The sequence below is a fragment of the Dendropsophus ebraccatus genome, chromosome 4 (assembly GCF_027789765.1).
Source record: "Dendropsophus ebraccatus isolate aDenEbr1 chromosome 4, aDenEbr1.pat, whole genome shotgun sequence".
Taxonomy (NCBI): domain Eukaryota; kingdom Metazoa; phylum Chordata; class Amphibia; order Anura; family Hylidae; genus Dendropsophus; species Dendropsophus ebraccatus.
The window spans coordinates 162737543-162761074 of NC_091457.1; the positions used below are offsets into that span (position 1 = coordinate 162737543).

Below are 23532 nucleotides of genomic sequence, written 5' to 3' on the forward strand. Positions count from 1 at the left end.
TTAAAAGCCATAAATTGGAGAGCACCGCTTATAAACGGCTATGAACAGCAACAAGGAAACAAAATACACAATGGTTGCTATTAAATTTATGGAGCTGGAAGTGCAATGTTATAAGTGTGTCTTATCAGTGTCCCCTTCTCACTCATAATTCCATATATATCATGTTCTGGTAATAATTACGGTTGTAAATCAATAATAAATTCAGAATGTAAAGAAGTAATCATTAGGATAAACATGTGATATAACTGCAGTGAATATTTATGAGAAATCCATGCAGACAGGACTACAAATTAACAGGTCAGAGGCCGCGCCTGCGCACTTACACGACATACGTCAGGACGTCAGTTCCATCTTTCTCCGTACGTCTAGTTATCTCTATGGTATGCACGTAGGCGCCCTCGCTTCCGGTCACATGATCAGTCGCGCTGGAGACGCCCAGAGTGTGACAGCCCGGGGCGGAGCCTCCTCCCTCCTCATCCTCTCAGCTCTGCAGCCGCGGCCCCGGACATCATCAACATGGACTTCAACGTGAAGAAGCTGGCGGCCGATGCCGGGACCTTCCTGAGCCGAGCGGTGCAGGTACTGACGGGGGCGGCCATTGTGTGCGGCCGGGGGTCCGTGAGAAGGGGAGGGGGAGACCCCGGTGATGTGTGAGGGGGGCCCCTGTGTAGCGATCCCCGTACAGATAGAGGGGCCCCTGTATAGCGATCCCGTAGAGATAGAGGGGCCCCTGTATAGCGATCCCCGTACAGATAGAGGGGCCCCTGTATAGCCATCCCCGTACAGATAGAGGGGCCCCTGTATAGCGATCCCCGTACAGATAGAGGGGCCCCTGTGTAGCCATCCCCGTAGAGATAGAGGGGCCCCTGTGTAGCCATCCCCGTACAGATAGAGGGGCCCCTGTGTAGCCATCCCCGTAGAGATAGAGGGGCCCCTGTGTAGCCATCCCCGTAGAGATAGAGGGGCCCCTGTGTAGCCATCCCCGTACAGATAGAGGGGCCCCTGTGTAGCCATCCCCGTACAGATAGAGGGGCCCCTGTGTAGCCATCCCCGTACAGATAGAGGGGCCCCTGTGTAGCCATCCCCGTCCAGATAGAGGGGCCCCTGTGTCGCCATCCCCGTATTGATAGAGGGGCCCCTGTGTAGCCATCCCCGTGGAGATAGAGGGGCCCCTGTGTAGCCATCCCCGTGGAGATAGAGGGGCCCCTGTGTAGCCATCCCCGTGGAGATAGAGGGGCCCCTGTGTAGCCATCCCCGTGGAGATAGAGGGGCCCCTGTGTAGCCATCCCCGTGGAGATAGAGGGGCCCCTGTGTAGCCATCCCCGTGGAGATAGAGGGGCCCCTGTGTAGCCATCCCCGTGGAGATAGAGGGGCCCCTGTGTAGCCATCCCCGTAGAGATAGAGGGGCCCCTGTGTAGCCATCCCCGTAGAGATAGAGGGGCCCCTGTGTAGCCATCCCCGTGGAGATAGAGGGGCCCCTGTGTAGCCATCCCCGTGGAGATAGAGGGGCCCCTGTGTAGCCATCCCCGTGGAGATAGAGGGGCCCCTGTGTCGCCATCCCCGTGGAGATAGAGGGGCCCCTGTGTCGCCATCCCCGTGGAGATAGAGGGGCCCCTGTGTCGCCATCCCCGTAGAGATAGAGGGGCCCCTGTGTCGCCATCCCCGTAGAGATAGAGGGCCCCTGTTTCGCCATCCCCGTAGAGATAGAGGGGCCCCTGTTTCGCCATCCCCGTAGAGATAGAGGGGCCCCTGTGTCGCCATCCCCGTAGAGATAGAGGGGCCCCTGTGTCGCCATCCCCGTAGAGATAGAGGGGCCCCTGTGTCGCCATCCCCGTAGAGATAGAGGGGCCCCTGTGTCGCCATCCCCGTAGAGATAGAGGGGCCCCTGTGTCGCCATCCCCGTAGAGATAGAGGGGCCCCTGTGTCGCCATCCCCGTAGAGATAGAGGGGCCCCTGTGTCGCCATCCCCGTAGAGATAGAGGGGCCCCTGTGTCGCCATCCCCGTAGAGATAGAGGGGCCCCTGTGTCGCCATCCCCGTAGAGATAGAGGGGCCCCTGTGTCGCCATCCCCGTAGAGATAGAGGGGCCCCTGTGTAGCCATCCCCGTAGAGATAGAGGGGCCCCTGTGTCGCCATCCCCGTAGAGATAGAGGGGCCCCTGTGTCGCCATCCCCGTAGAGATAGAGGGGCCCCTGTGTCGCCATCCCCGTACAGATAGAGGGGCACAATGACACTGTATTGTACCCCGCCTCAGCCACTGATGTGACATGACGGCTATAACACAGTGACCGACTCCTCATCTCATTGTGGTCAGGAGCGTCTCACATTGCATCACCCTGGTCTCAGTGTGAACAGCGCTCTGACACTTGTGGTGCCTCCCCCTGTATAGCTCCACCAGATAAGGGACACGTGAAGCCAATAACCGGGGACTCAGCCGTCATGTGATCACGTGTGACAGGGGCCTAATGGGTTAATGACCAGAACAAGTGCAGCTATTCAGCACGGCAGATGTCACAGATAATCTAAAGTATTACGTATATTATGGGAATCACCGGACTGTGTATAGTCTTGTGTGTTATAGCTAAATACTGTGTGTGTGTGTGTGTGTGTGTGTATATATATGTATGTATAATCTGCCATGGTGACCGCAGTCTCGCGCTATACACATACCTGACCATGTTTCTTATCAGGGGGGCTACGGGGGTCTTTCAGGTGTATACTGCTGACGTCCCATCTCTAGCATAGGCCGAGAGTGACTGATCGATCAGCAGCCACATGGGATAGGACATCAATGTTACAGACCTGGAAAACCCCTCTAAATACCACCGCTATGTCATCCCATACCACAATGGAAGCTGTAATACACCCAGAGGTGTAGAGGGGATTCCCTGGCTGGTGAGCGGTTTACATGAGTGCCCCCCAGCCCCCCCCCCCCCCGTAGGTTGTGTATTAAAGAAGGTAGATGGGACTGGTCGTCCTGATCTCATAGATAGGGAATTGATAGGATAGATCGGCTTCATACACCTACACTACATGGTGATCTGCTGAGACATTACCGTATACTGGTGCAGGGTGTGTGAGTTACCGTATACTGGTGCAGGACGTGTGAGTTACCGTGTGAGAAGCCTTATGGGTAACGTCAGACGGCCTGATCTCGGATCAATACACAAAGTATAATATCCCTCCCATCTGTACTGTCTGATACCTATAGAGGGGGGGGGCTATACGGTGGTGTCTTCTTATAGGACATGTGACCCCCTCCATACAGCTATAGTTGTTGTATCGCTGGGAGGTCTCCCCGCAGGGATCAGCGCCCACCCCTAGTGTTGTGTAATTCTGCACTCGTCTTGTAGCAGGGCACCCCACATCCCGCCATCATGGTGTATTACATGTGATATATAATATACATGGTGCTACCATGTACACAGCTGCTTATGGGAGGAGATGCATCTGTGCTGCAGGGAGCACAGCCATAGAGGATGACCCTGTAAGGACAGGTGTTGCCTCTCACCCCCCTGTGTTTGGTGGTCTGCCTTGTGTAATTTCAGCCTTAGGCCCTGTTCCCACTGAGGAAAGGTAGCGGAATTCCCGCTCATAATGGGAGTCTATGGGAGGCGCGCGCTCCTGCTCTGTACGCGCTGAAGAATGAACATGTTCATTCTTCAGCGCGGACAGGGCAGGAGCGCGCGCCTCCCATAGACTCCCATTATGAGCGGGAGGCTGGCGGAATTCCGCTACCTTTCCTCAGTGGGAACGGGGCCTTAGGGTACAAACACACACACTGTATATGCAGCGTATTTACTGCTGCAATACGCAGCAAATACGCAGCAGATACGCAGCAGATTAGATCTAAATACCTGAACACAGCACCAAATCTGCACCATCGTATCTGCTACATATACGATGTGTGTGTTTGTACCCTTAGTGTGCAGGATATCACATACAAGTGATCCTCAAAGAAGAAAACCTCCAATACTAGTATCAAAACAGTACGGGGGGGAGAGATCAGCGTCCTCCATCTGCTTCATCACCCATTGAGTACACCGCATACACTTATTTCTAAGGCCTCATTCACATGTGCAGTGTTTTTCACTGAGCATCCGTAGGGGGAGATGGGTGCCGGGAGCAGGGGACAGCAGCGGGGGAGATGGGAGCCGGGAGCGGGAGACAGCAGCAGGGAAGATGGGAGCGGGAGACAGCAGCGGGGAAGATGGGTGCTGGGAGCGGGGGACAGCAGCGGGGAAGATGGGAGTGGGAGACAGCAGCGGGGAAGATGGGAGCCAGGAGCGGGAGACAGCAGCGGGGAAGATGGGTGCCGGGAGCGGGGGACAGCAGCGGGGAAGATGGGTGCCGGGAGCGGGGGACAGCAGCGGGGAAGCGGGGGACAGCAGCGGGGAAGAGCGGGGGATAGCAGCTGGGAAGATGGGAGTGGAAGACAGCAGCGGGGAAGATGGGTGCCGGAAGCGGGGGACAGCAGCGGGGAAGATGGGAGTGGGAGACAGCAGCGGGGAAGATGGGAGCCAGGAGCGGGAGACAGCAGCGGGGAAGATGGGTGCCGGGAGCGGGGGACAGCAGCGGGGAAGATGGGTGCCGGGAGCGGGGGACAGCAGCGGGGAAGATGGGTGCCGGGAGCGGGGGACAGCAGCGGGGAAGATGGGTGCCGGGAGCGGGGGACAGCAGCGGGGACGATGGGTGCCGGGAGCGGGGGATAGCAGCGGGGAAGATGGGTGCCGGGAGCGGGGGACAGCAGCGGGGAAGATGGGTGCCGGGAGCGGGGGACAGCAGCGGGGGAGATGGGTGCCGGGAGCGGGGGACAGCAGCGGGGGAGATGAGAGCCGGGGACAGTAGCGGGGGAGGCATCTGTGCCCCCATCTGCACTAGGACCTGTCCTGTTTTTTCACAGCACAGATGACTGCACGCATGGTGTGAATGCCCACATAAGATTTCATGGGCCCTAAAATTGTCTGTGGTCGCAGATCTACCTAACACTCCATTCGTTTTGATAAGTGCCAATGGAGTGCTCTCCTGTTATAGTGCTGTACTCTCATAGAAAGCTGATGGAGTGCTCTCCTGTTATAGTGCTGTACTCTCATAGAAAGCTGATGGAGTGCTCTCCTGTTATAGTGCCTGTACTCTCATAGAAAGCTGATGGAGTGCTCTCCTGTTATAGTGCTGTACTCTAATAGAATGCTTATGGAGTGCTCTCCTGTTATAGTGCCTGTACTCTCATAGAAAGCTGATGGAGTGCTCTCCTGTTATAGTGCTGTACTCTAATAGAATGCTTATGGAGTGCTCTCCTGTTATAGTGCCTGTACTCTCTTAGAGCGCTGATGGAGTGCTCTCCTGTTATAGTGCCTGTACTCTCTTAGAATGCTTATGGAGTGCTCTCCTGTTATAGTGCCTGTACACTCAGAGGATTCTCCTGTTATAGTGCCTGTACACTCATAGAATGCTGATGTGTGACATGATATTTACCTGTACTGTACATAGCCGCCTATGGTTGTGGTGGTGTGATGTTTCAGTTACAGTAGCCAATCGGTGGCCATGCTGTAATACTGGCATCACTGCTGGGCATGGGCAGCTCCATCAGACCACGGAGGGCACTAATTGGCTGCAGCATGATCACATGGTCGCTGACGCATGTTAGGAACTCTGTCTGTTGTTCTGCTTTTTTATTTTTAACATTTGCTGAATTGTTAGAATTTTTTTCCCAGAGACCAAATAATGATACAGGTTATGTGCACTGAATGTGTATATATGTGTGTGTGTGTGTGTGTGTGTGTATGTATATATACATACATACAAACATACATACATACACACAAATATTGCATACAGGGGGGGTGAGCTGTCATCCAGAAATCACTTCCCCTTCTATTCCCAAGAAAAAGAAACTTTGGTGCTTTTCTCTCTAAACCCGTCATTATCATCAGTGTCTTTTTAGAAAGGAAGTGCATTAACCTTTCTATATGTTCAAGGGGTTATCCAAGATAAGTGAAACATGGCTCCTTTATCCCAAAAACAGCAGCGCCACCCCCATCCTTAGGTTGTGTCTGGTATTACAGTGCAGCCCCATTTACCTCAATAGAACTAATTTGTAGTATCACACACAACCTGAGCACAGGAATAGCGCTGTTTCAACCTCTTTAGATGGAGTTTAGTGAAATAATCCTTTCTTGGTCTGTACTGTGTCATGCGTGTTATGAGTCCACACTACAGAATGCAGGCTCCATTGACTCCGATATGAGCACTACACTACTCAGCACTACTCAGCATCTCTAGTGACACTCATCTCTTTATCTCTGTGTTCCCGCAGTTTACAGAAGAGAAGCTCGGCCAGGCGGAGAAGACGGAGCTGGACGCTCACCTCGAAAACCTTCTCACTAAAGCGGAAACCACCAAACAATGGACCGAGAAGATCATGAGGCAAACAGAAGTGTTACTACAGCCAAATCCAAGTAAGGATCCACCGGGCTCGGCTGCCCATACGTTATATTTATATAGAGAGGAGTATATAGACGTTCAGGACAGATCAGGCCCAGTGAGGTAAAGGCCTTTTGGGCTGGAATAACATTTTTAAAGACTTAGTCCACAAAAAAAAATCTTTTCAAATAAACTGGTGCCCAGAGATTTGTAATTTACTTCTAAAAACAAAAATCTCAAGTCTTCCAATACTTATCAGCTGCTGTATTTCCTGCATGAAGGGGTGTATTCTTTCCAGTCTGACACAGTGCTCTCTGCTGCCACCTCTGTCAGGAACTGTCCAGAGCAGCAGCAATTCCCCAATTCCTGCTCTGGACAGTTCCTGACATGGACACAGATGGCAGCAGAGAGCACTGTCTCAGACTGAAAAGAATACACCACTTCCTACAGGACATACACCAGCTGATAAGTACTGGAAGACTGGATATATGTAATTGAATTAAAGGACAAATTTTTGGCACCAGTTGATTTGAAAGAAAAAAAATTGGACTACCCCTTTAATGTTATGATGCAGAAGTATAAGCATTAGCTTTATATTTCACATTCCCTTGTGAATCTGTTCCTGCACCATAATCTGCCCAGCCCCACTCCATCTCCTTACTGGATGACAGATCATACAGGGGGGTGTTTATTGGCTCTCACACGCTGGGGAACAGTTCAGGCTGTGTTCACACTTATTCCTAAAGCCCAAGTGTCAAACTTGCGGCCCTTCAGCTGTTACAGAACTTCAGTTCCCATCATGGCCAGACAGACAAAGCTAAAGTATGATGGAAAGTGTCGTCTTGCAACAGCTGGAGGGTCGTGAGTTTGACACCCTTGTCCTGAAAGATTTGTTGGATGTGTCTGGTGACCCAACTTGTACTTAGTCTCTTTCTGGCATATGTATGGAGGTTATCCAGCGCTACAAAAACATGGCCACCTTCTTCCAGAGACAGCACCATACCACTTGTCTTGGGTGCAGATTTTGGAACTCAGTTCCATTAAAGTGAATGGAGCTTAAAGTGACACTGTCACCCCCTTTTTGCATTCTGACTTCTCTACACAAAAAACCACAGAAGGTGCAACAGCAACCCACAGACGCAAGGGCTCACCATATATACTCCTCCCAGTGTACACACGATACGAACACCTGCTCTGTAGATATTAAAAAGTGAGGATCTTAGCAACTATTTGATCAAACGGAGTGTACCATGTCACCAACGTTAAGGTGTCCTCAGAGACACGGTCCCTACTCTAGCATTTTCACACTAGCAATGGCCTCTCCTGGGCTGGATAAGCCTACAACTGGGCAGATAGGAGCCAAATGATCTCTTTTTATAGCACCTTTGGGACATGGGTGGAGTGCAAGCCAACAGGAGGTAACCCCCCCCCCCCCCCCCCCCCCCACATTCAACAGAAAAAAGGAGCAGGTGTTTATTGTGTGTACACTGGGATGAGTATGTACGGTAAGCCCTTGCACCTGTGGGTTGCTGTTGCACCTTGTTTTTTTTTTGTCTGTTCTTAAGCTACAAGCAGCGTGCAACCTGCAGTGTGAACAGAGTCATAGATGTGCTGCCAAATTTTCCTTTTTTCTGTTGAATGTGGGGGGTGTGGCTACCTCCTTTTGGCTTGCACTCCACCCATGTCCCAAAGGTGCTATAAAAAGAGATCATTTGGCTCCTATATGGTGATGAAGTCACGAAGGGGGCGGGGCTAAGTTGCACTTCGCCCGTGAAGCCCCACCCACTCATCCCAATCCGCAGATGATAAAAGATCACTTTTTCACTGGAACAAGCAGCATGACGTATGATATAAAATATGGTATGAAAACTGCAAAATTTACCCTTCACACCTATGTAGAGCAGTCAGAATGCAAAAAGGGGGGACAGTATCACTTTAATTGTAAACTACAGCTGACCTGAAGACAAGAGCAGTGCTGTCTCTGGAAGAAAGTGGCCATGTTTTTGTGGCGCTGGATAACCCCTATAACTCTCTCTCTTGGAGTGTTAGTCTATATAGTAGACACCGTCATTCAATACAAAGCAGACCTTTTTCATGTCCTATATGCAATTGAGGACACAATTGAAACTAGAAGAGCAAAACGTTAAAGGGATTAGCTTCCCCCCCCCCCCCCCCCCCCCCCAAAAAAAAAGGAGAAAATAAAAACCTTGCAGACTTTGAATGGAATGTCAGTGTGTATGTATAAGCACTGCTCCAATCAAGCCCCTCTGGAGTGGGGGTTAGGGCCCTGGTCTGGGGGCCACTGGAGCCTCAAAGGTGGCCCAGTGTATACAGTAGGTGATAAATGTTTCCCCATACAATGCTCTCTCAGCCAGCAGCTGTCTCTGCCAGCCAGTCCCTATAAACATGTATTGTGGTGGAGACGACACTTTTGTGGTGGTTTTGCTTGTGGTGAGATGGTGTCCCAGACATAGTAGATAAGGAGATCCCGGCACTCACCTAGTAAAGTATTGCTTATTTATTCTGTGCAAAGCATCATAAGGTACAGGAGGACACGTTTCGGCATATAGCCTTCATCAGCTGATGAAGGCGATAAATGCGAAACGCGTCCTCCTGTACCTTATGATGCTTTGCCTAGTCACTATAAACAGGCAAGTGTGAGCAGAGCCTGATGAGTATGGACTCCTGTATCTGACAATGGATCTTCATTATTAATCTCCACAGACTTCTAGCAGCTTCTCATTGTCTCTATAGTGGTCATCACCTTAAAGTTCGATCTTTGCAGTGACGCGTATGAATTACCATCTGCTGAGTATATTTGATATCCTTTATCTGTCCTTCATTCCTATGTATCCTTCACCTCAGGCTCATCCCTTCTGTATGTCAGGACAGGTCAGAGAGGGTGATATATATAATTATATTATGTGTATATGTTTAGGGAATCTCATTGCTCCCATCTTCCATCTCCTGCTGCTTATGACTGTCCTTGCTCTGGATCAGCGTGGTCCTTGCTCTGGATCAGCGTGGTCTTTCTATGCGTCCACACATTCCTGGAAATTACTGCTGGTCCCAGCATCTTTGTTATAATATCCTGACAGTAGATAAGTTACGGGCTCATTTTGCTGGTGACTTCCGCTGACATTTTCCCTTTTGTTTTTCACTTCTCCTCGGGCTTCTGGTTATATAGAGACCTGAAGGAATCGGCCGTGTGTTTATCTGATAGCGGCCGTCTTCCTGTGACCAAATCCTCTTTTCCTTCCTCTGTTTGAGCAGCCAGACTCCACCGGGATTTTATTATAATATCTTGGAAGGACTGAAAATCTTCTGATTGAGAAGCAGTTTTCCCTGATGCTGTGGGGTAAAAGATAGAGAGAGGCGCAGAAAGCCGAGCAGTGCAGCCTGGGACCCTGCTAGTAACCTGGTATATGTTGTACTCATGTAGTTCATGCTCTTGTTTATGCTCACAGAGCACGGGGGCCGGGGGTAAAGCTGCTCTGGAGTTTGCAGAAAATCCAAAAACCTTGATCCACATACAGATTGGTCCCTGCGCGGCCAGACTGCTTTTTAATACACATTACAGAGTTATAAGACTTTGTAATGTGTGTTAATTAAGCAGAAAAATAAAAACGCTGCACTACCCCTTTAAACTTCTAACTTAAATGATCCCTGTTTCAAACAACTTCCCTCCATGTGCTGATTATATGATTCCTAACATTTTGTTAAATCCGTTAGGGTCCTATTACACTGAGCGATTTTTAACGATTAACGAATAACAATAAACAATCGCAAACGAGATTGTTTATTGTTAACCTGAAATCGTTCACCATATTGCACAGAACGATAGTCGTTAGTTACGATCGTTACTACGATCGTTATTGCGATTGTTACTATGATCGTTTATTTCTTCTGATCCCAGAAAAACAATGGGCAATGTGCTATTACACTGAACGACGATTAGTGAAAAAATGTGGAAAAAACGCGGAACTTGGAATTACAGCAAACGATTAACGATAATTTTAGGTTCAGATCTAAATAAACGATCAACGACATACGAACGATTTTTCGATCATTGCCTGCAATTACACAGAACGATTATAGTTTAAATTCGAATGATTTATCAATTTTTCGCACGATAATCGTCCCGTGTAATAGGGCCCTTAATTTACTAAAAATGACGCCATAGAGCAGTGACAGCCTAAACAAGACAGATGACGGGAAGTGGGGGCTGGGCCATACCCTGTGCCTGTGTTACCTGTAAGCTGTGTGCCTCCAGTCCGTACTAGATACCTGTAACCTGTAAGCTGTGTGCACTGTCCGTACTAGATAAAGGCTTCCCTGCGGGGGTTACTGTGACCCTTTGCTTGCTGGATTGATGTTGTTTCATTTCTACTCAAACATCAAGCACCAATAACCCCTTCTCCCCCTACACCTCATCTATAGTAGTGTACTGTATAAATCACCAGCTCAGCCTGTTCAGTGCGCTGTTATGGCATAGCAGAGAGGAGTATGTGTTGTGACTGGCCAGATAAGTCAGGGTAAAAAAAAAGTCTCTGTGTGTGGAAACTACTGACAAATGGTCCAGCCCTGGTTCCCCCCGAAATGTGGAGAATGAGACATAGATGTGCACCATGGAGGAGGCTCAGTATCAGCACAATGGCCGTGATCTCACTTTGTCTCTCTAAAGGGTTAATCTTATGTAATCACACAGGTTTATAATGATAGGCACGTTTTAAAGTGTCACTGTCACTTGGGAAAACTTTTGACATATCATAGAGAGATGTCAAAAGTTTCGATCCATCCGGTTTTAAGTGTTCAGACCTGAAGTGATTGGGAAAATGAGCGGTGAGAGGAGCGCACTGCAGCACATCTGCTCCCCACAAAAAAGCCAGACTTATAATAGAGCTCTATGGAGCCCCAACTCTTTGTCTTACACAAAGTGGGGAGCGCATGCGTTGCAAAGCGGTCTTCTCCCCACTCGTTTTCCTGACTAGTACAGGTGTGAACACGGAGACCCAGATCGATCAAAACTTTTGAGATGTCTGTATGATGTCTCCAACGTGTCAAAAGTTTTCCCAAGTGACAGGCACACTTAAATAACCAGTCCTTCCCTATGTAATGCAGTGGAGAGAATCCATGCACCGTCCTGTCGGGAATGAATTCCTGTGGATTATTACAGAAGCAGAGATTGCACCAGAGTCTTCATTGGAAAATTTATGTGGAAACTTTTTTCAGTGTATCAGGCTCTGTCCCATATGAGGAATAGTAATACAATGACGGGATCTGTGCACTGACTTCCAGGGGTCTGATACATACACGCTGAGGGTCTTGCTCTGTAATTCTGGAGTCCCTTCACCTTATTCCCCAAACACATTGTACAGTATAGGGGGCGCTGTGGATTACTGGTTCTCTCTGGGGTGGTATAGCTGAAGGTAGAGAGGCTTCCAGGCAAGGAGTCATATAAATTAAGTATGCAGGTTAGCTCGGCCTAGTGCCCCCTATAGGTAGATAGATGTAACTAGATTTCTTGCTTCTGCTTTGATTTACTGCCAGATCGCCCCCCCCCCCCCCTCCTATAATGGGCAGTTCTTGTATTAGATATATTGATAGATCCTACTGGGTTATTGGAAATTCTGTAATGTCTTTGCATCTCTCCACCTATTCTTCATTCTCAGGATTTGTGGGGGTCCTAGTCGCCGGACTCCTGCTGAGAATTTGTGCGGGTCCTTTTGTGCATACACATAATTCTCAGTATTAATGGGGGTCCCATTGGTCAGACTCCTTAGTTTGTGTCATTCTGAGGATTTGTGGGGGGTCCTAGTCATTGGGCTTCTGCTCAGGATTTGTGGAGGGCCCATTGTGTATACATGTCATTCTCAGGATTGGTGGGGGTCCCAGTGGTCTCTCCATCCCTTGCTCTTTATTAGCACATCTAGCTGATATGTCATAGTTTTCACCTTTCTTTGTGTCCTGTTCCGTTTGATGACCTGTGGCTGCGTCTCCCATCTAACCTCATTGGGTTCTCATTGTCCTTTACCGTCTTTTCTAGACACGTCAGGAGAAGCTTTTCTCTTCTGTCTCTGGGCTTCCATCTTGTCACTCTTTGTAAACCTTCTCACTTCTTGGTGTTTTTCAGATGCCAGGATAGAAGAGTTTGTCTATGAGAAACTAGAAAGAAAAGCACCAAGTCGCCTGAACAACCAGGAGCAGCTGTCGCAGTACATGATCGATGCCGGGAATGAGTTTGGGCCTGGGACGGCGTATGGTGAGTGTCTGAAGGCGGGAGGAACCTCCACACATGGGACTCTATGGTGGAGTCACACCTTTCTGTATAGGGGCGGACATATTGGAGGCACTCACTTCCTTGTATTTTGGAAGCTACCAGTCAAAAAAACATCAGATCTTTGCAGCACCAGTAAGGCTTTATTCCCATGTTTCATGCACAGTCTGTATATACGGGCAATTTGCAATGGAACGGATTATCATATCATTATGATCATTCTTTCAAATCAACAGGTACCAGAAAATGCCAGAGATTTGTATTTGACTTCTATTTAAAAAAAAAAAAAAAAAAATCTCCAGTCTTCCAGTACTTATCAGCTGCTGTATGTCCTGCAGAAAGTGGTGTATTCTCTCCAGTTTGACACAGTGCTCTCTGCTGCCACCTCTGTCCATGTCAGGAACTGTCCAGAGCAGGAGCAAATGCCTATAGAAAACCTCTCCTGCTCTGGACAGTTCCTGACATGGACAGAGGGGGCAGCAGAGAGCAATGTGTGAGACTGGAGAGAGTACACCACTTCCTGCAGGACATACAGCAGCTGATAAGTACTGGAAGACTGGAGATTTTTAAATAGAAGTAAATTACAAATCTTTCTTACTTTCTGGCACAAATTGATTTGAAAGATTTTTTTTTTTATTTTTTTTTGGGGGGGAACTACCCCTTTAAATCTTCACAGTATTGTATTAACACAGCCACAGAGTTTCTGAGCTCCGGGCATCACAATGATGATCTGTTAATCTGTTCCGTTGCTCTCTCCTGATCAGGAGAGAGCGATCTTATGTATATGACGTCACCGCTGCAATCAAGTGGACGTTACAATCCCACCTAGTAACTTGTGCTGCACAGAACTTGCTTTAGTAATGCTTATACACTGTCCTGGAACCTTTTTATATGGATTAGGAGATTGTGTCACCTAACATGTCTCTGAGATGAGTGACCCTATGAAGAGATGATGGCTTATATCTGTCTGCTGATGCTGTCACAGTCCATGACCGCAGAAAGGGTTAAACCAGCGGTCAGAGGATATCTGCGGGCGTCCCCACACTGATTATCCGGCTGTGATCTGTCCCCAACACAAACTGTCTCCAGTGCCGCGTGACTGAGGAGAATCCATTCCTCTTAATAGAAGTCACGTCTGTGTTTACACACTGTATACCGAGCGCCCAACCTCACAGCCCGTGTACAGCCGCCTCATTCTGTCACTGCAAAACCCTTACAACAAAGCAAACCTTGTAGACGGGCGGTCGTAAACTATATATTCCCAATCTTTCCATGAGACCCAAAGAAAACACAGTAGTCACTGAACTAGGAGATCAGTGAAAAAATTCAGATGAAGTACTCAATCAAGAGTCTCTACTGATGCCCTCCGCCCCGCTCCCCCAGCCCCCCCCCCCCCAAATTTAAATATGCAAAAAAGGAGTCCGTGGAGCCTCTGTTGCGAGTCTCAGGCAAACTGATATCTCTAGCCTGTTGCCACGGGGTGTCTCCATGATGGGGAGAGCACCACACCACCCTGATAGATAGCCCATTAAGTCCCACTCGGTTGCGAGTATTAGAACATAAATAGGGAAACAACTGGGTGGCCCCTTTTGTGTTAAAGTCTAACCCAAGGTGCGAGTATTGTGACATGACAAAGGCAGGCATCCATCCACAGACAGCTGTTTCGGGGTATTTGCCCCGTTGGTTGAATTTGGCATTGCCCCAACTAGCCAGAATCCTGCTCCACACTGACGAGGGGCAAATACCCTGAAACAGCTGTCTGTGGATGGATGCCGGCCTTTGCAAGCCCATGTCATGTCACAATACTCGCACCTTGAGTTAGACTTTAACACAAAAGGGGCCACCCTATTGTTTCCCTATTTATGTTCCAATACTCGCAACCGAGTGGGACTTAAGCAGCTACCTATCAGGGTGGTGTGGGGCTCTCCCCATCCTTGAGGCAGCCCGTGGCAACAGGCTAGAGATATCTGGCTATTCCCGTGTTTTAAGACTCACAACCGAGGCTCAAAGGACTCTGTTTTGCACATGAGAGATCCCAGGAACGCTCACAGATCGGATTGCCTTGGTTTATGATGCATATTTGGTCGCAGATTTGGACTCTGTCATTTATATATGTGTATGTGATATCTGTGCCTGTGTCCTCTGTATTCCTATAAGAGAGTGTCCACCTTCAGTAGGGACCTACACTGCAGAGTACTTTGGCTTCTATCAGGGCAGGGGCATTTTGATAGTAAAATCTTTGTATTACTGATGTCGTTGCACTGGTTGACTAATAGTGCCCCCCTATAGTGCAGGGTGGTGCTGCATATTCTATACTAATCTTTACATATGATAGGATGAGAGGCTTTGCACACACAATGAGGTCGGATCCTTTAGGCCAGGTTCACACTGTTTCTGCAGTACACCAGAAATATCCATCTGTTAAAACAAAATATACTGACATATACTGTAGTGTACTGTGCAGGCCGCATACATTTCACCTGGTGACTCTGTATGGAGCTCTTCCTGCTAGGTATTCACTAATCTGATGAGACGCGGTCGTGTAGTCTGCGGCACTATTGTCAGGTCACATTAACTTCTATAGGGGGAAGTGGTCTGTACTGAGTCACCAGGGGAATGAATGAGGCCGCCGCACTACCCCACATCACACCACAGTATAAGTCATGATGCGATGCCGGCAGGTACGTCTAGTGCAGTGTGAACCCAGCCTTATAGTCACTTGTTCAGCCTGTACTGCACCAGGCCCCGTCCTCAGCATAGATGGTGATTTACAGCGGCCTGCGGCTATCTGCGCCTGCTAGGTCAGGACTTGCTCTATTTCTATTAGGTATTTACTTTTTTCTTTTTTAACATATTTTTTTTTTCATATTGATTGACATTTTAGGGCTTTGGAGCCAATTACTAGTTCTCCATAGCGTTATGGTCTCTAGTTACAGTATATTCGGCTTACAGTGGTCGCTCCAGAGCCAGGCAATACTACATAGCAATTTCCGAGCTGTCAGGGCATGCCTATTACCACAGAGGACTTTAGCTGCGTATACAGGATGTGTATATAATATTAAAAAAATTATAATAAAAAAAGTTAAGAATAATAATAATAATTAAAAAAAATATATCAAAATAACTTTTTTAAATTAACTTAAAATATATAAATTTTTTTATGTCAGTGTGTGAAATGCTGACCATTTGCAGGCTGAGCCACGCAGAGTCTGGAGTGTTATTATGTAAAGTCATTGGAAGTGTTTGTTGTGTGGTTTAAGTACAAAATAAGTAGTCGCTGGGGGCATTACCAATGGGTCAGGAGCTGAGAGATGGCAACACTACCTGCTTTATATAGAGATCATTGATCTGGTCACAAATGTTCACGTTTTCAGTGCTCGTAGTATTAGTATAACTGGGGTTAGATGGACATGCACAGCCTAGGTCCTTCTGCTGGAGCTATATATATCGGCAGGACACATACCTATATACATAGAGCATATACCATTTTATAGCCATACAGATGGATACCTTGCCCCCTTCTAGAAGGGGAACCCTGAGAAAGCTCCAGTGATGCTATGTGTAAACCATTACTATATATGGTCACCTACATCATCGGAGATTCCCTAGGGGTTGTGGATAGTCCGGCTTTGTAGGGAGCTCCCTGCAGAGTGGTGGGAGTGCTGACAGCCGCCTAACATACATACTGTGTGTTGTGTAGCTGTCAGCAGTACCGCTGCTCTGGAGGCAGGTCTCTGCATCATTGCCTTAGGACGCTCCAGTGATGGCGGCCATGAATACACAGTGCTATCACTAGGTGTCTATGAATCGTGTCGTGTTATTCAGTGGCCTCCATCACACCCCAGACCATGCTCCATTGTGATCACTTGAAGGCTCAACTACTCTCTGTACATTCGCAGGTGATAAATTCAGTCTCTTTCCATAGTGTGGAATGAGTCTCTGTTATTGGGGGTGCCCTGTACCCCAGCAGTAATAAGTCCCTTGTATTCTATGTGCTTCTCTATAAGCTCCCACAGATCCCGACGTTACTTTCGTTCTCGATTCCTTTGCTCTGAGGGTGATGCGTCTTTTCTTTTGTCTTTCAGGAAACGCTCTGATCAAATGCGGGGAAACCCAGAAGCGAATAGGATTAGCTCACCGGGAACTTGTACAGACTGGAGCCATTAACTTTCTCACTCCCTTGAGGAATTTTATAGAAGGAGATTATAAAACCATATCTGTAAGTATAACACAGGCCGGAGAGGAGGAGGATGATTCTGCAGCCTTCTCTGCACCCTGACTCACATCTTATTCCTGCTCAACGAGTTCTTAGAGCAAAGAATGAGACAGGATTCTCAGGAGAAATGGCTGTCTGTAATAGTCAGCGACCGTCCGGATGATTTATCTGGTGCCTGTCTGCCAAATTCTCCTCCATAATACCTGCAGACTGCAACGGTGGACATCATCACCTTTCCCATCCACTGTGCATATCACATGTGTATGAGTTTTAGGGGAACGATAAGAGAATGGCTTATTCCTGAGGTCCTAAAGCAGGGATGGGGCAGCCTTCAGTCCTCCAGCTGTTGCAGAACTACAATTCCCATCATGCAAAGCTTTGGTTGTCCAGGCATGATGGGAATTTTAGTTTTGCAACAGCTGGAGGACTGAAGGCTCCCCCTTTCCTGTCCTAAAACATTGGTTTATAGATGACAAGTATCGGAATTTTCTGTCATATATTTTGGGTTTTTGACGCTGAGCCAACCAGCAAATGATGGTGAGAGATCCTCTTACTAAAAAAATGTAGTATCACCACGTTTCCATACTCAGCAACATCAGTACCAATGATTGCAGCAACAGAGAAATCACACCTTATTTGCAATGTCTTAAAGGAGTTTTCCCACGAAGGGCACTCATTGCCTACTGGCAGGACAGGTGTAGAATATCTGGTGGTTGTGGGACATCCCGGCATCATGTATCATTGTGCGTCATCAGGACTGGCGCTCCGAAACAGTTTGAATCTTTGCGCTACTGTACTGACACAGCCACACATCTGTATCAGTACAGTGGCGCAAAGCGTTAAACAGTCTTGGAGCTCCTGGCTTTATGGCGATACATAATGACGGGAGGTCCGTGATTGCGGACCGTAGCACATCTTACGTGCACAGACTGTAATGCCAGAATTTGTGAGTTCCCCCTTAGTTTATATAGTATGTAATGGTAGCCCATATATCTGCCAGGAGGGTTGGGACGCATGCTGTCATGATCCATGGGGGTCAATGATTCATCACCTGTCCACAGGATGAGCGTCTTTCATGGGTATATCACTTTAAAAGATGATATAGCCTAGGGATGTCTCGAGCAGATGACCCCGTCTGACCCAGGCATACTTTTCTGCGAGTAGGCTACATCTCCTGTTACTTGTATGATTATGCACAAGTATTCAAAATCTGTAGGTGTGTGCTCACAGATGTCCGATAATCCGGAGACATCCCAGATGGGAACACTGACGCACTCCACCCATCCGGATCACATTACGCTGCTATCTGTCTTCTTTAATCTGGTGCAACCAGACTAAGGGGAAATTATTCTGCATTAATGAACATATATGAATGCATATTAACAGGGTCAGTGATCTGTGCCTGATAAGTGTGTAAAGGGGTCAGTGATCTGTACCTGATGGGTGTGTAAAGGGGTCAGTGATCTGTACCTGATGGGTGTGTAAAGGGGTCAGTGATCTGTATCTGTGTGTGTCTGATCCTTGGTATCAGTCATGAGCACAGCCATCTCTTTGCTCCCTGAGTATATGGAGGGGCAGACCGTCTGCTTGGCTCCTCTCCATTTACTCGGGGACTTCTGAGGATAGTCCGGCAGGGACCCCCAGTCTCCGTACACCTACTGATGGTCCAGTGATTCATCCTGATACCCCTATACAAGTGAACACAGGGAAGAGAAAACCACTCCTGATCCTCAACATCATCTATTATGGGAGAGTCGGGAAGCCCGTACAGATCTGACAGAATCCGCTGACTTTCCTCTATATCATTGTATTTGGGATCTTTTAGGTCCATTTCCCCTGTATGGGGGTCTTTTGTTGCGGTTCACCCCTGGGCTCAGGTATACAGACGGCACACCTGAATATATCACTCAGAAATACATGCCAGCAACATAATAACACCGCTTCATTTTCGTCCATTTTTCTCATTCTTAACATTTTTTACAGACTATTCTGCGTTCTAGTTTCTTGACCTATGACACGTTGTGGAGCCTTCATTTTTCTCTTGGTGTCATACAATTGCCTATTCCATCCTGCATGTGATCTGACCCCAGGTGGCACCGGGCGCCCCATGAGCCATAACCCAGAGTCTTAATAATTCCAATTTTATTAGCAGAAAGATGAGAATGATGGAGTTCTCTATACAGCACCCAGCAGGGACCCTCTGACTTTCAGCCGTAAATGGGAACCTCCCGCCCTTTAGCTGTTGCAAAACTACAATTCCCTTCATGTCTGGACAGAATAAGTTTTCTCTGTCTGTCCAGGCATGTTGGGAGTTGCAGTTTGCAGGGATGAGCATTGCACCTTATTTAAAGAGGGTTATCCAGGATTAGAAAAAGCACAGCTACTTTCTTGCAAAACAGCGCCACCCCTGTCCTAAGGTTGTGTGTGGTATTACCATTCGGTTCCATTCACTTAAATTGAACGGAGCTGCAAACCCCCAAACCCACATTGAGGGGGAGAGGGGTGCTGTTCCTGGAAGAAAGCAGCCATGTTTTTCTAAGCCTGAACGACCCCTTTCTAATGTACTTGTCGTAGCAGCACTACCCTGTTTACCTAAATGGTACTATGTTACACAGCTATTAGAGCGATAATGCAAGGACAAGCACATGTAAACATGAAGGTATAGAGAAGAAATAGAGCTGCCGTAAAGTAAAATGCTGCGAAATGAAGTGATGTTGACTGTTGAGGTTTTGTTGTGTAGTCTTTGAGCCCAGAGGCGGCAGATGTAGTAACCCGGCTCCTTGCATTTTCTCTTCCCTCAGAGAGAACGGAAACTCTTGCAGAATAAGAGGTTGGATTTGGACGCTGCAAAGACCCGATTGAAAAAAGCCAAAGTTGCAGAAGCCAGAGCCTCAGTAAGTAGATGATATGACAAATGAGTGGAAAAAGCGTCCCTCCTGCGGTTACACGGCCGAATAGCTGACCTGACAACATGTGCTCTTTGTGGTAAACAATTGGAAAGGCCCAGATTCCAGCGGCAGCGACTCAGTGCTCTGCGAGCATGGAGAAAAGGCTGACAACGTATAGCAGAGGCAGCCGCGCATCCAGCAGGAACAATGCATGACATCTACACTGACCCAGCTGTGTGTAGGGACAGGAGCTCTGCACTATCCCAGCTGTCTGTAGGTACAGGAGCGCCGCACTATCCCAGCTGTCTGTAGGGACAGGAGCTCCGCACTAACCCAGCTGTCTGTAGGGACAGGAGCTCCGCACTAACCCAGCTGTCTGTAGGGACAGGAGCTCCGCACTAACCCAGCTGTCTGTAGGGACAGGAGCTCCGCACTATCCCAGCTGTCTGTAGGGACAGGAGCTCCGCACTATCCCAGCTGTCTGTAGGGACAGGAGCTCTGCACTATCCCAACTGTGTGTAGGGACAGGAGCTCCGCACTAACTCAGCTGTCTGTAGGTACAGGAGCTCCGCACTAACTCAGCTGTGTGTAGGAACAGGAGCTCCGCACTATCCCAGCTGTGTGTAGGGACAGGAGCTCCGCACTATCCCAGCTGTGTGTAGGGACAGGAGCTCCGCACTAAGCTGTCTGTAGGAACAGGAGCTCCGCACTATCCCAGCTGTGTGTAGGGACAGGAGCTCCGCACTATCCCAGCTGTGTGTAGGTACAGGAGCTCTGCACTAACCGTGCTGTCTGTAGGTACAGGAGCTCCGCACTAACTCAGCTGTCTGTAGGTACAGGAGCGCCGCACTATCCCAGCTGTCTGTAGGGACAGGAGCTCCGCACTATCCCAGCTGTGTGTAGGGACAGGAGCTCCGCACTAACTCAGCTGTCTGTAGGTACAGGAGCTCCGCACTAACCCAGCTGTCTGTAGGGACAGGAGCTCCGCACTAACTCAGCTGTCTGTAGGAACAGGAGCTCCGCACTAACTCAGCTGTCTGTAGGGACAGGAGCTCCGCACTATCCCAGCTGTCTGTAGGGACAGGAGCTCCGCACTATCCCAGCTGTCTGTAGGGACAGGAGCTCCGCACTATCCCAGCTGTCTGTAGGGACAGGAGCCTCGCACTCACCCGTACTACTGTGTCTGGAAATGTCTGCCCACCCCCCAAAATGGATCATACATGCATAGGAGAAGAATAAAGCAGGCCCATGCAGTGGAGAAGATGGTAGTGACCACACATGCATACATAGGCAACAATAGTCTATGTGTGGGGACTGGTTATTGTGCGGCAGTAGATTTGTTACAGGCTAATTAGTCCAGTATGGGAACTATAAGTCCCAGCATGTATTGTTTTACCTGTCAGGTACCATTATACTTCATATACACATAGGGCTGAGACATGAGGCCTATAGAAGCTAATACTGGCCTTTTTAATATAGATGTATTTTATTATTTTAGTCTCCTGATATATAAGGGTCGGGTCACACGGCTTCATTTATAGTCTGTGCTTTTTTATTTTTAGTATTTTATTTTATATGAATTTGATGACCTGTATTGGCTCCGGATAGAGGAGAGTGGATGTATGTGACATTCAGTGTAAGTCACTACATATATATAACTACAGCCGCCCCTACAGACCACTCGCTGTGCCTCTGTAACCCCAGAAGGGGGCGCCGCTCTCACTGGAGCAATACAGATCCTTCATTGTGCTGATCGGGGGTCCGGCCCACATCACTCATATATTGATGGCTTGTTAGAAGAACATCAGAAAAATGTGCCACCATAGGGCCGGAGCTGGATGGCAAATTCTGGTTGCACGATCAGAAACCACCATATTGTGCCGCCTGGTGGTGTGACTCCGTCACTCATACAGGTTGCAGCTTACGTCCAGGACACAGTCGCAAAAAGAAAAATCTATGCAAGATAGCTTTTTTTTAAAACAATTTTTTTTTACTATACACAGTAGATTTTTCATACTGCTGGAAAAAAAGTATATATCACATATGTGATGTAGGTATATGTGTGTAATTGTGTTAGGTGTAACTGTCATTTACATTTTTTTGCACAAGTGATTTTAAGAAACTCTGTAATAGGTTTTTATTAGGCACAAAAAGCCTCTTTCTGTGCTCACAAAGCTGTTTTCCAGCCTCCCCCCTCACTCATCTGTGCATTATCAGGCAAAGCCGTCTTCATTACAGAGGAGCAAAGTGAAGATGGGTTTGCAGAGTCCATTATAACCTAAGGAGGGAGAGGGGAATGGGTAAGCAGGGAGAGGAGACAAGCCGCTGTAACGTTTGGAGACTGTCTGGACACATAACTCTGGATTCACAGGTCAGAAAGGTCAGTGCAAGTTTGGGAACTGGGTGAGGTAGGAGTGCAGGATGATGTGTTTTGCATGGCTGCCTTTTCTCCTCTCCCACAGAAATCCTGCTTCTTCTGAAGTGAGGGGGGAGGTAGGAAAACAACTTTTTTGAGTACAGAAGGAAACTCTTTTGCTTGTACTATTGATAGTTATTGATTTCTGAAAAGTCACATTTACGTTTTAATTCTAATTCCGACTTAGGGTGATGCCACGGCCTGTAAGCCTCCTGGGGCCAAAATATGGCGGTCAGTTTTTGCACAAGTCTGCTCCTGCGACCATTGGCTGACACGTTTTAGCCGCATGTGGATGATTGTACATGCGGTTTTTACCTTGCAGCCTTGGCACAGGCGGCCATCCTGACTGTAATATCTTTCTCTGCCTCTCGTGTCATGGACAGATCTTTACCTTACTCTGCATTCTCCTTTTTTCTCTCTTTTGTTTGTGCATTAAGCAATTAAACAAGTGTGAGCCTGAGCGGGACGCCGGCTTTATGGTAAATTTGTCTTACATGCTGAACGTGTTGCATGTAAAGTGGCTGCAGGTTTGTTGGCCTCACATTCACCACTTCATTACAATTTACTGTGCGTTCTCCTGCATTGTAATGAGTTGGGTCTGGAAGATCACATAGAACCTACTATCATATATTATGCCGTAAGGCAGGTAGTCCTAGGGCTGGGTTCACACTGCGTTTTTGCAACCCGTTTAATGCAACAAAAAAAAAAAAAAAAAATGAATGAATGAATGAAAAAACAGATGCGTGCATGTATTTTGATCTGTTCTTCCATTGACTTCCGTTATAAAAAAAAAAGGATCAATAAAAGGAGCAAAACATGTTTTTGTTTTTTTTTAATTTAGCATTCACAAAAATGTGATCCAGCCTGTTTTTGTGTACGCTTAAAAAAAAATATATATTTTTTTTTACAATGGAAGTCAATAGAAAAACGGATAAAAAAAACTGATTGCAAAAACGCAGTGGGAACCCAGCCTAATTGACTGAAATAAAAAAAAAAAAAAAAAAAAAAAAAATTAACGATATTTGGGGGAAAAAAATTAAAATATATATTTATTTGAAAAATATATTTATATATAATTATAAATAAGAACAATTATGTATTTGTTACTTAATATTCTTTAATAACGTTATTCTTGTACATGTAATTCAGTGATCTAAAGCTTTGCAAAACTACTACTTCCAGCAGGGCATGCTTGGAGTTGTAGTTTTGCAACATCCGGAGAGTATATCCCAATCATCTCAATGCACTGCAAGAGAACCCTCGGCCATTGTCCTACCTGTAGATAAGTTTTCCTCTGTTAGAGTTTGGGTGTT

General features: G+C 47.6%; 1 protein-coding gene across 1 annotated transcript in view; it reads left to right on the plus strand.

Moving 5' to 3' along the window:
- The first annotated feature begins 432 nt into the window (after window positions 1-432).
- The window catches only part of SH3GLB1 (SH3 domain containing GRB2 like, endophilin B1), a 37832-nt gene continuing 14732 nt past the window's right edge, over window positions 433-23532 (plus strand). The window contains exons 1-5 of the mRNA XM_069967632.1: window positions 433-579; window positions 6316-6457; window positions 12556-12684; window positions 16785-16918; window positions 19717-19809. Of these exons, the coding sequence (XP_069823733.1) occupies window positions 517-579; window positions 6316-6457; window positions 12556-12684; window positions 16785-16918; window positions 19717-19809 (561 nt within the window). The 5' untranslated portion in view covers window positions 433-516. The remainder of the gene's footprint in view (window positions 580-6315; window positions 6458-12555; window positions 12685-16784; window positions 16919-19716; window positions 19810-23532) is intronic.